This window comes from Macrobrachium rosenbergii, chromosome 56 (assembly GCF_040412425.1).
Source record: "Macrobrachium rosenbergii isolate ZJJX-2024 chromosome 56, ASM4041242v1, whole genome shotgun sequence".
NCBI classification, from domain to species: domain Eukaryota; kingdom Metazoa; phylum Arthropoda; class Malacostraca; order Decapoda; family Palaemonidae; genus Macrobrachium; species Macrobrachium rosenbergii.
Genome location: NC_089796.1, coordinates 18,936,802 through 18,950,218, shown reverse-complemented (window position 1 = coordinate 18,950,218; position 13,417 = coordinate 18,936,802). Strand labels below are relative to the sequence as shown.

Sequence of the window (13,417 nt, the reverse complement as noted above, 5' to 3'; positions counted from 1 at the left end):
GAAATATGGAAGTACAGAGAAATATAAAAAATGAACAAATGAGAAAATTCAATTATAAAAACAAATAAACTGTGAAGTAAGACTCATGTGAGCCTGGACAACAAACGAGCATTTCTATCAAGTTTTAGCTTCTAAAGTTCCAATGATTCAACTACATGATAAGGAAGAGTATTTCATAATTTTGTCCCAAGAGGAATAAAGTCCCTAGAAATTTACAACAGAAAAGGAAAGATTGCTAGAATTAACTACATTTCTAGAAGTATGTGGTGGATGTTATAGTCTTGGAAGATCTGAATGTTATGAAAAATGGTGCCGGAGATTAATATCAAGATCATGGATATGAAATTTAATAGAACTCAAGTCTGAAGACAAAACAGGGGAACCATATTCAAAATATGCAGAATATATGAATAAAAACATTTCCTCTGAAGACATGCCTCCAAAATCTTGAATGAATAACTCAATACTGTACACAGATATTTTGTGCAACTGAAGAATAGATGGACTGGATATGTTTCTCAAAAGTGAATCTGCAATCAGAAATGGGCCCCAAAGTTTTAAATGAGCTGCATCAGGTTGAAGAAACACTATCAATAAAAAATGATGTGTCTGTGTATGCATTTTATTTTATTTTATTATTTTTTTTTGGGGGGGGGGGAAAGTTTCAACATCCTAAACTACCATCAACCATACTTTGAGTTTAGTAGGGTTTAACTTTATCCCTCATAATTTGAACCATATACTAATTTTAGCAAACACACTATTAAGAGATTCAGCAACCACAGGTCTCAACTGAAGAGATATGACTGATGCAAATAGAGTACTATCATATGCATATGCAAAAAACTTGTTTTCAAAGCCAAAGCACATACTGTATACAGGTACACAATATAGAAAAAACAGGCTGTGCACCTGTCGTGCCCATCAATAACTTCTCTTTGCAATCTATTAGTTCAAAATTCAATGATTCCTGTACTAAATAATGGTTCACCAACCCCAGTCTGTCTGTCCATGACAGCTGTTCATTACATAACTCCTATTTGGGAACAGAAAATACTGTAGATCATTACAGTAATCTGATGCAGTTATTTTCTTAAATTACTGTTTCCAAGAACAAAGATATTTCTTCTAGGTAATTCAATAGAATTATAACAAATACTGTATTGTTATTTTACAATTACAGCTGTACTAGTATAGTATAAGTATTTCTGTAGAAATAACTCACAATTTACATGAGTTTTTGCATCATTACCAGCACCATTAAGTTCACCAACTCCTCTGAGGTGAATGATATTGCCTTCAGCATCAGTCTGTCCATTTTGTGCCTCTCCAGTACCTGCAATTTCAACATTTTAAAGAAATGAGTTCACTGGACTGTTTTATTAAATGCATAATACATATACCTAATCATTTGTGCCCACATATGATACTGCTAATTAGATTTTTAGAAGTAGGCCTACAAATATTTAATGTTCATAATACTAATGTCTTAAACTTTACAAAGAATACCTATGCTAATTACATACTAAGAGTTACAGTTCAGATACAACAGAATGATATAAAAAACTATACACTAACACTTACATAAAAACTTAATAACAGTTACTGTAATGATTACAAATTATACTGTACTTTTAATTACTGAATGCTGTATACTGTAGTACAGTCACAACAACTGCTAAACAATATGTTTATATGATATTCAAAAAGATAAAGACAGTACATTATCACAACTTCACAATACTTGTATGAGTTTAAAATGAATGTCAACAATAAACATGGAATCTAAAAATATATTATTACTGTACTGTAAAGTATAACCTTTCTAAGTTGACTATGAAATTACATAAAAACTTTCATTAAATCAGAGAACATTACAGTCTAAGCCAGAAGGTACTGATATACATCCTACCATTAGGAACTCCATCTACAGCAGCTATGTCGAGTAGCATTTTCAGGTGGGCATTCTCTTCTCTCAAAAGACTTACTTCTCGTTGCAAACTCATGATAACTTTCTCTTTTGGGTCCTGAGGGTAAAATGAGCATTGTGAACCACAGAAAAAGAACTTTAGTACAAGCTTCTGTGATTTACCTAAATATGTGACTTAGGTTACAGTCAACTTGACAAAAAAATAGAAGAATAACTCACACAGTTACATGCTTTGCTCACACAGTTCACGAAACTGGATTTAGAGATCAAAAAAATCTTTGCAGACTGTACAGTATACACATGAATCTACCGTTCAAAATTCTTCATGGCCGCAAAAAAGACAAGGAATAAGATGCATCCTACAATGACTTTCAAACGTGATTTTTGTGTTTGCAGTTCTTTAGTACAAAACTGGGTTAACAGGACTGTATTTGGGATTTTACAATGATTGCAATTTCCCAACATGGAACAAAAGTACAGCATACAGAAAATTACCAATATTTTTAATTACTGTCTGCATGTTAATGGAATTTCTCTTTCTCAGTCAAAGTAAACATCATGAACATTCATTTACTAAATAACCCATGGAGAAACAGTCTTCACAGACCAAGGACTGACCACATAATATATTAGAGAATAATGTAAGGAAATGGTTTCCACTTACTTCCAGATTTTATATACTGATCACAGTGATAACAACCATCAAACTGAGTAACAACAAACATTTTCTAATTACCATTACGATTATAGGTTTGGTGCGAATTCGTTTAGCCCTTGAGGCATACCGCAAGGTGTTGATTGTTTCACTAATGTTGGATTTTGCTGGAGACACACATGCAATCTGGAAGATAATACCATTCATTGGCATCATTACCACTATTATTAGTCATGATACACACATTCTTATGGAATCAGCAAAAGGGTCATGAACTTCCCTAACAGATTTCAACCGAATAGAATGCCCATTTAATATCACCACAATGAAACCATATTAAAAAAAAAAATCTTATTATGATAACCCAACTGCATATTATCATAATATAGCTAACATTCCCAAAAATAACAATCTTAAATCCATTACCATTAAGGTGACCCCATTTCCAGCTAAGCTATCAGCTAATAGCTTGGTCAGCTTGGAATCCCTGTATGGGACATGACCATCTCGCTTGCGGGGATCAGAAAGAGCAGCAATGCAGGTGCCTGTGGGCATAAACAGAGCTCGATTCAAGTTAAAGTTGTAATTTAGTCATATTATGACTAAAAGTAAAGCAGACTCAGGAACGTACCAAAGTGAAATTCATGTTAGCAGGGCATCATCGGTCCTGTACAAGGTAGTTAATTAAAGAGAAGAAAATTTAGACAATAAATGAAATAAAAAAAAAATGTGAAACATGTGTAATGAGTATCTCTCCCTTCAGATGCTACTCTATGTAAATTTATGGTGCATCAAATAATGGAATACAGCACTCTAAAATCAAGGCAATGTCACTGCTGAACATTCTTCTCTTACTATTGGAAAATTCAGGACACAGCAGGATTTTAAAAGAGCAAGAGCATATGAAGATGCAAATATTGTGCACGTCAAAACTTAATCATCTCAAAGACTTAAAGACTTTTCGAGTATCTGTAAACGTAAAGTATATAGACAAAATTGCTGCACATTTATTATATACATACAATATGAAAGCCTATTTGTAAATGCAATGTATGCATTTACAAATAGGCAAATGTAATGTATGAGGACGTCAGGACGATATACTGTAGGTCTATTTGTACATATATATGCAGATACTACTGAGACCTATTTATAAATGCAGCATATACACAAATGAAACTGTATTTAAAAACTATTATTATTATTATTATTATTATTATTATTATTATTATTATTATTTAAAATGAGCACAAATGTTTTTACAGAAGCTAACAAGTTACGAACTTGCATAGCAGTCTCGATATTAAAACCAACTATTTTGACAGGAGGTTGGTCAGTTTCTCGGTCGAATGGCCTTTGCATTAAAACGCTTAATTCTCAGAAATGATCGCAATCTTTGGCCATAAATGACGTTATGGACTCCCATTCAATATCGGGGAGGTCTGAAGATAATGATGATCTTAATTAAAGATATTCGTCTTGTTTGGGTTGATAAAATATTTCTAATTAAAAATAACCCTGAAACTGCGCATACTTTACTAAGTTACCTGAGTTTTAATGATCTGATCGGTACCAAATAAATAAACTGGGTAGCATGTCAATTAAACATATTTAAAACAGGGTATCGTTAAGTTTAATCTTAAAATAATCTGAATGAAACTTCATTCAGGAATATACCCTGATGCATCATCAACATAAATGCTTTTACATTGGGTTTTTTCTTAAAAAGGTTAGGAGTAAGTGACACACTGCCAATAAGAAGCATAAGACGAATTGTGTCAACGCTGGCTCTGTTCAAGTTTACTGTCCCCAAAACAAACGACCGCACTTCTGGGAACGCTCGCACAGAAATCTGTTTGTGCCAAGCTTACCAAAGATTATCTCTAATAACTAATGGCAAATATAACTTATCCAGCTGGTGATAACTTGCTGACAACACAAAGCACTGTAATTCGTGAGCAACAAAGTGATTTGCGACTTTGGCTAATACGTCTAATAAAAATTGGCAGAATGAACAATAGTAAATTAATAGTTTCATCTTTAGGTGATCTGTAAGTCAGTCGTCCCTTGCAGTTTAGTCCTTTGGAGAGAGAGAGAGAGAGAGAGAGAGAGAGAGAGAGAGAGAGAGAGAGAGAGAGAGAGAGAGAGAGAGAGAGAGAGAGAGAATTACTAGCAGTAAGCCAGCTTGTTTATACGTTTCCTTAGCGACCCGTATCTTAATCGTCATCGAACACCGAGTTAACGCGATAAAAGAAACAAGAACTTGGATATACCGAAAATTCTCTCACGACCAAAATAAGTTAATACGACAACAAAATTTCTGACATTTAATTAAAGTTCCATTAAACATTATAAATTATTTATCAGGATATATAAAATGAATATGAACATTACCCCATCATGTAGGGTGTTTCATTAGATTGCTAAACTGAAACTCTGTGTGTGTGTGTGTGTGTGTGTGTGTGTGTGTGTGTACGTGTGTGTGGTCTGCTCTGCTTTCTACTTCTTTAATGAACTTCACGTTCCTATTTTCCCATATATCTTTTACTTCTTTTTCGCCTGGGGCAATGTTAACACCCACAAATGGACCAATAGCAAACTGGCACTGTGGACATATGCTGAATATTTCAAGCGATAATCCGAAAATGATCATATAACAGTTCAATTCTGCCGTTAGTTTATGATTTGGTAAAAAAAAGTAAAAGTAAATATTTTATAAAATATGGACATTTTTTTCACCACACGCCTTTTGGTGGCGCCAGAAGGGCATAACCTTTCGGGCCTGCTCCAACTGACGCCGGTACCCAGCTGGGTCGACTGGCAAACATCAGATAACAGGCAGTGAGAACGCAAGTCCAATAAATAAAAAGATTTTCCAACTTCCACAAAATTCCAATAATCCATCAAAATTTATATCTAAATTTTGATTACAGTTTTGTTGCAGTTTATTTACTAAAATAAAAATATTCATACTTGAACTTACACGAATTTACGGAAAATAGTGTCTAGATGAACACTCCACTGAAAAAAAAAAAAAATTACATCTCTTGGTAGCAGAGGGTCATGGCCTTTACGAATCGGACGATCATACGAGGACGTCAAAATTTCGTACACTGTCTGGTGTTACTTGGATAAGATAAAGCCGTGTGAATAAACCCAGTGCCATTAAAATCGAGCTGGTCTAAATTCTTCAACAAGTTCTGTAATTGTGACAACTGCATTTTACCAAACATCATTATTAATAGACAAGTAACACTGTCATACGATGGATGGCTACTCTCGAGTTCTGTAATTGCGACAGTTACGCGTAAATGAGCCTATTATTCAGAGGAAGGTAATAGCATAATAGCAGGAATAGCTGTAAGGAACTGAGTGCCCGGGGTCCAAGTAATTTAGCACCGTAGTGGAAAGCCAAGGAAACGATAGTGATAGTGAGAGGATCGGTGCTGTACGGGTTAAAATAGTATAATGATGTTGTGAGGCAACACGATAAATTAGATAAAAAGTAAATATAAACCAAAGTTTCATTACAAATTCATACTTTCAAAAAGCTATGATGTCATCAATAACACTCTCAACCTTTGCAGTACGAGCCATAGATTTACTTTCGAGAGGTACCTCCGCCGCTGTTTAAACTTCAGTGGGAAAAATAAGAACCTTCTCTAAAATCTATATTTTCCCGGTGTTCTGATGACAAATTGTGATTACCTCTGACTTTGTAACGGGGTATAACTTGACGTTTTAATCAGGGTAGCTCTAATATTCGTATTAGGGCATGGCTTAAAATTTGTATCTAAATATATCCTTAAATTTGCATTAAAACCTGTATAGGAACACACCTTAAAATTTGTATCGAGGTATACCATATAATTTGCAATAGGGTATGCATTGAAATTTGTATCGGGATACTCTTTGTAACTTGCATCATAGTTCGATTTGAAATTTATGTTAGGTATATCCTACAATCTGTACTCCCACATGCCTTGAAACTTGCACTAAGGTACATCAACATCATCGAAAATCGCTAAAAAAAAAATGTACAAAATAACTGACTGATATTTACAGCCGTTCTGAGAAATCACTAATGGCCATCTAAAATAAAATGAAGTGGTTCCTTTCAACCCTAGTAATTTACAGCTGCGACTGGAATGTCTAAATGTTTCGCTTCCATTTTTCTCTTCGTTTTTATTACAATATCTGCCGTTTATGTCGTCCCTTTCACACTGCTCCTTAAGGAGAAAAATGAGAGACAGTTTCTGTGCCTGTACAGCTAAAACGTCTATTTTATCAGCTCAGGGCAGATTTAAAGATATTTAAATAGCAAAGGCTTTAATATATAGGTTATAACCCTCTTAAATCGCATACTACAAACATCTCTCTCTCTCTCTCTCCTCTTCCTAAGATGTGGCGTAAAAGGGCGTAAATGTTCCAAATTTATATGTTAAAATTTCATACTTCGCGTCAAATCGAAACGTACATGCAAGCACATAAATCCACGCAAAACACAGATATGAAACGAAGACCTCGAGGGCAACGCAGCCTAGAGGTCATGCATGCACATTGTCAGGTTCCCATTGATTTGTCGCTCTAGGCCAACATAACACCAGAACCCCCAGTGGAGTTTGATTTGCTCGTTCATCGACGTTTTAAGGCTGGAAGAAGAGGCGTGAAGCATTGGGCCACCCAATCCCGCCCCTCTCTCTCTCTCTCTCTCTCTCTTTCCACCCTCCCCATTTTTCCACCTCATCTAGATAATACCATTTTTCAATGAAGATATTATTAATAACAATATTTTGATAGTTACAGTAATAGCAATAGTTATAATATTATAATACAGTATTATTAATGTTTAAAATATTAGTATAGTAACTTCACATCCTCCATGCATCCACTGACTTTAGATGTGATTATAATAATAAAAGTAGAATAAGAAGTACCAGTATTAGTAGTAGTAACAATAAGAAGAGGCAAAGAACACATATTATAAAAGAGGGCCTTCAATCCAAATTGAGTTTCGGATCAACTCCAGATGCTCATAATCTACTTAGATAATAATAATCATAATCGTTACTTATCTATATAGATACTCATCGCATCCAATAGTGACGTCATAAAGTCAATTTCAATATGTAATCGATTCTGGACCTCAGAAAACAACAGTGCATGCAGTGGAATTTAAAAAATGGCTGAACTCGTTATGAGGAAATCTCTGCATACTTGATTTTACTTAGATTCCTTCCTGCCAATAATGTCACAATTTCATGGCCTTGAATCTGTTGCCAGAAATCGTAAACCATTGATTTGCAAATCATTAACTGAGATCTGCTCTTGATAGTATACTTCACTTAGGTTTGAGGTCACGCAAAAGCAGGGAATAGAATACCTTCCTTCGTCTCTCTCTCTCTCTCTCTTGAATGCCTATCAATACCGCCCACACATTCAACAAAAAGCAAGCCATATGACTATATACCAATTTACACGTATCAGTGCTTCATCCCTTCATACTTTAGTTCACGGTCACACAACAGACAATAAATTATCTTTATCAATAATCAATCTCACCCACGTACTTATTCATAAACATGCCCTAACAGTAAACATCTTTTATACTTCCATGATTACATATTCAGAATTATATAGGGAATAGTTACAGTAATTCACTTTTCTAAAAAGCCATTAAGAAATCATTATCACAGTATACCTTTCTAGGTATATGACAACACCAATTATTATTCTTATTCTTAACTGCAAATGAAAATTTCAGTAAACGGTAAACCATTCGCGCAAATCTTCGGAAATAAGGATCGCAAAATAAAAACACAGAAATGAATCAATTTCATTAAAGAAAGTTCATTATTCAAAATGACGTCACACGATTTGACCCAACAAATTTGCAGAGAAAACAAAAATGATGCTTCAACGTCTATTGTTTTTTCTTGATAAAAAAAAACCATTCATCCCGATTAAGTCTTTGATTTGACCCAACGACCTTGGGAAAAATTACAAACTGCATAATCCTCAGCAATTAAAATGACTTTCCCTCTGACTTTTCAGGGGAAAATCATCATACGATTTAAGATAAGCCAGAAAATGAGGCCTAAGAATGAATGATGTCTGAGGCGAACCAACTACTAATGAGTTTATAAATCACAATGCTTTCCTGGTGCGTGTTGCCTCAGATCACGTCAACCATATTCGCAAAACGCAAATACAAAGTTTGGAAATCCCCAGGCCTTCGTTCAGACGCTGGATTAGGCTCCGGAATAATTATACTGCAGTGAAGTTTTTTCTCTGTTCTAAATATGGTGTGGATCGTCAAGGAAAATGAAATACATTTACTTCTGGTTAAAATGTTTGAAATTAAGATACTATTCACATCTAGTACATAAGTGAACATTATCTTAAAAAGATACATAACTCATAAAGCAAAAGGTTACGAAGTAAAATATAATACACCTACTGCTGACATGATTTAACGGAAAAGAAACAGCATTTTCAATTTTTGGTTGCAGCACTCATATCTGGTATACTGTATACTGAACTTATCGATGCTGACCATTTTGCAATTATAATTCTTTCATCCAACAACATCAGCGACTTATTCTTGCGTATGGTTCCCTTATCTATAAGTGAATTATAATTTTACAAGAAATTGAATTCATTTCAAATGAAGCGCCTGCATCAACTTCAAAGTCAGAATTTTATGCTTCGGCTACCTCTATGGGAAACAACGTACAATGAATATAGTTTATGGAATATGATAAACAAACTAAAAAGAATATATAAGTTATTCACTAAAATACGCATGAACCCACAAACGTATATCTTGGAGAGAGAGAGAGAGAGAGAGAGAGAGAGAGAGAGAGAGAGAGAGAGAGAGAGAGAGAGAGAGAGAGAGAGAGGATATTATTCAAGAATCTGTTTGTATGAACATCTGTTATAAAGCTACTCAGAACTATTCAATGAGCATTCATAAAATTTTTTGTGCAACAAGGATAGTCCACGGGTAATGGACACACTCCCAGAACTGCTGTCATCCAGCCTGGAGCCAGGCTCTCTCGCCGCTGGACTAACTATATATAAAGTATTATATAATAAATATAAAGAATGACCTTGGTTCGAGCTTCGTTTCGGTAAGTGATGTTGTCAGGATTGGGACTGGTCATCACGACGTTTTTAGTTTTCTGAAAAGAAAACTATTGTGCCGGCCTGTCTGTCCGTCCGCACTTTTTTCTCTCCTCCCTCAGATCTTAAAAACTACTGAGGCTAGAGGGCTGCAAATTGGTATGTTGATCATCCACCCTCCAATCATCAAACATACCAAATTGCAGCCTTCTAGCCTCGGTAGTTTTTATTTTTATTTAAGGTTAAAGTTAGCCATAATTGTGCGTCTGGCAATGATATAGGCCAGGCTACCACCGGGCCGTGGTTAAAGTTTCATGGGCCGCGGCTCATACAGCATTATACCGAGACCATTGAAAGATAGATCTATTTTCGGTGGCCTTGATTATACGCTGTAGCGGCTGTACAGAAAACTCGATTACGCCGAAGAAACTTCAGCGCATTTTTTACTTGTTTTGTATTACGTTTATTTTACGGTGCGGATACACAAGTGTCCAAGTATTTGTTTTGAAAATGAATTTTTACAAAAAACTGAACATCAAGCTTAGTGAACTAGAGGGGACATCAAGAAACTAACGTCATTTTACTGGTGTTATGCCATACTTTACAAAAACGTGAAACACATTCACACATAAATCAATATTAAACTCATATTCATGCACATGGACAAACCAGCATTAAACTCATTTTTACATACACAAAGCAACAATATATTGAAAACCACGTATAAAAAGAAACGTTGCAAGGTTAAATTTACTCTATACAGAAAGGATCGTTCATCGCGTATTCACAGAAAAAACTGTGACATTAAAGCTCACGTTTGTAAATAAACAAAGCATCATTAAACTCACAACCGCATAATCACTTTTAAACTCAGATTCATACGGGACAAAACAACATCAAACTCATTCGGGCTCACGAAAAGAAATATTATTCTCATATTCACGCGCCCCCACAGCAATGCTGAAATTACACCCACACTAAAACAGGGTAGCATTAAGCTCATATTAGCACAAAAAAGCTAAATTGATTTTCAAATTTACACAAAAACAAAGCAACATTAGACTTATATCCACCCGCAATATATAGCAACATTAATCTCATATTCATACCTCAAAAGAAACCCCGCAAGATCAGACACGCATTCACAAAAAGCAACAGTAAGCTCAATTTAAAACACACACACACACACACACGCACAAAAGCGATATTAAACAACCTCCCGCAAAAGCAAGGAAACATGAAACTCACTCACTCCAAAAACAACCACAACGTGAACGTAGAAGTAAGCCGTCAGCCAAATTTACCCGCATAGGCACCTACCTATGTTACGCAAACAGCGACCTAACCTTGACATGACAGCGCTTTGTTTATGCCATCAATCATCTCGTACTCGGCCGAGCATTCCCGGCTCCACATCAATTCACATCAAAGAGAATAACGATTGCGTTTTTCCAAGGCCCAAAACGATGGGCACCTGCCATCTTCCCACTGGGGGGGTTTGTAATTTCATTACTTTATAGTTTGCGCGTATTTGGGTTGGCATCTTTATTGCGTTTTTAGTTTACTTGTTTATTTGTTAGTTTTCAGTTTTATTACTTTATTATTTACCTGTCTGTAAGTTTATATTTTCATTACCATATCCTTTATCCGCCGGTGGGTTCATATTTCATTGCTTTATCTTTTGGCCGTTTCTGGGCTTATATTTTTATTGCATTTACATTTCAGCGTTTCTGGCCTTATATAATTTTATCATATTATTATTTATCCGTTTCTGGGTTTACATGATTGTTTTATCATTTACCTGCTTTTGGTATACACACACAGACATATATATATATATATATATATATATATATATATATATATATATATATATATATATATATATATATATATATCATTATATTATCCGTTTGTGGGTTAATACATTTTTAATACATTACCATTTATCCTTTTATGGGTTCAAATATTCTTATTATTCTCATTCATCCTTTTGTTGGTTTACGTTTCGACTTTTTTCATCATTTACCTACCTGGGGGCTTATGTATTTTCATGACGTTATTATTTATCAGTTTGTGGGTTTATATTTTCATTTCTTTATCATCTACCTGTTCGTATATAATTTTCTTTTAATTACAGGAATCAGTTTATCCCCTTTAAAGCTTGCGGATACTTTGCCATATCAGTAATGCCAATGCTACTTTATTATTTCTTTTCAGAAAAGACCAAACCAACACACACACAGCATATGAAATCTTTACATGTAACATTCCTGAAAGATGAGAACCAAAATAAGAAACAGTAACGAAATGGTGCTAACATATTAAAACTAATAAATTTTAAATGAACTTGATGGTGCTTAAGAAGTCCACTTCAATAGAGAAAAAAGTTGGGATGACGTCCGTAATCTTCATCAAGGTCGTCAATATTGAAAAACGAAATGAGATTATTTTATGGGAATAATTTTTTGTAATAATACGAGCCCACCGTGATCAGCAAAACCTTATGACAGCAACCGACGTGGTAGAGTCAATAACCGATAATCGATAATATGGAAACGGTAAGTAGACTACTAACTTGTGTTTACGTCCCTCACCGGTTCTCTTTGTACGTAGAGGCGATAAAGATAAATTACAAATAGAAATGAAGGTTGGAATGTTTAGGTAGTACGGTGTCATATCAAAGAAATGTATGTCTTTACGACTTCCATTAAAGGTCAAAATAAATCACTTGTAATATCCTAGAGAAAACATTTAGCAATTTACACGAAGTCTAGTTGAGGTATTAAGGAAGACACTGGCCAACGAAAATATTCACACGAGTGTTTTCGTTGAAAAATTAAACCTTTTCAGTGTGGTAGCCGAAGGGTCGAGCGAATGACTGGCCTTATGATTATAAAGCCATGACCAATTTTAATAAGGAGCATGAACAACATTAACCGCAAACATTAACATAATCAGGCTCGACCCTTAAAAGGTGGAAAATTGGAAATAATCAGTTAAGGACGCAGGCAGAGATACAGAGTTTGGAGGATGAGATAACGTAACATTTAACAGTTAATTTGTCTTCCCTAACAAGGGATGGCTCTAGGGGAAGATCAAGATGATGGTCACTGCCACATTTTCGAACGAAAATTTCCCCTAAACCCAAAACTACACAGGAGGCTCACAAGCATCGCGTCGAACCACCCTCACACATAAACACGTAGACCTAGAGACATTGATTGAGATTACTGGCCTTTGACATTCACTCACCAAGAACCATGAGGGACTTGTTGATGTTGTTTGCCTCCTCTAAGGTCTTCCCTTCCGAGTTGGTCTTCTTCGTCATCTCGGATCCAGCCAAGTCGACGAAGTTGATCTTTCCGTTTCTCGTGACGTACACTCCGTCGTCAGCCTGCGGGAAGGGAGAGAGAGAGAGAGAGACTAAATCAGTCTGCTGGAAGCGTCATGGTATTCATGTTATAAAGTAGTTTGGCGGAACCACCGAGTCCCACATCTATAACCTCATACAACTTGCCCGAAGGATTTGTTCATGAATGAAGTGAAAGCAGGAACAAGGTGCTGTTAAAGAAACAATCTGAACGTATGAAAAAGTAAGTCAGAAAGCAAGGCAGCTACGGCCTGAAAAGGGACGCTGTAAACTTTAGTACCGTCCACAGTAGATGGTACTCCAGATTTCCAAAAAAATAAACAAAAAAGAAAGG

General features: G+C 35.3%; 1 protein-coding gene across 9 annotated transcripts in view; it reads right to left on the bottom strand.

Moving 5' to 3' along the window:
- LOC136836291 (kinesin-like protein KIF12) overlaps positions 1-13,417 on the bottom strand; it is a 147,257-nt gene that overhangs the window by 34,019 nt on the left and 99,821 nt on the right. For 8 of the 9 annotated variants that reach the window (XR_010852364.1, XR_010852363.1, XM_067100358.1 and 5 more), the window contains 5 exons: positions 12,966-13,107; positions 3,012-3,130; positions 2,667-2,771; positions 1,913-2,027; positions 1,226-1,336 (listed from right to left, as the gene is read on the bottom strand). Coding sequence is in view for 7 of the 9 variants with exons in the window: in XM_067100358.1 (XP_066956459.1) it covers positions 1,226-1,336; positions 1,913-2,027; positions 2,667-2,771; positions 3,012-3,130; positions 12,966-13,107 (592 nt within the window). In the remaining 2 variants the exon portion in view is untranslated. The remainder of the gene's footprint in view (positions 1-1,225; positions 1,337-1,912; positions 2,028-2,666; positions 2,772-3,011; positions 3,131-12,965; positions 13,108-13,417) is intronic. The other variant, XM_067100356.1, reaches the window with a different exon arrangement.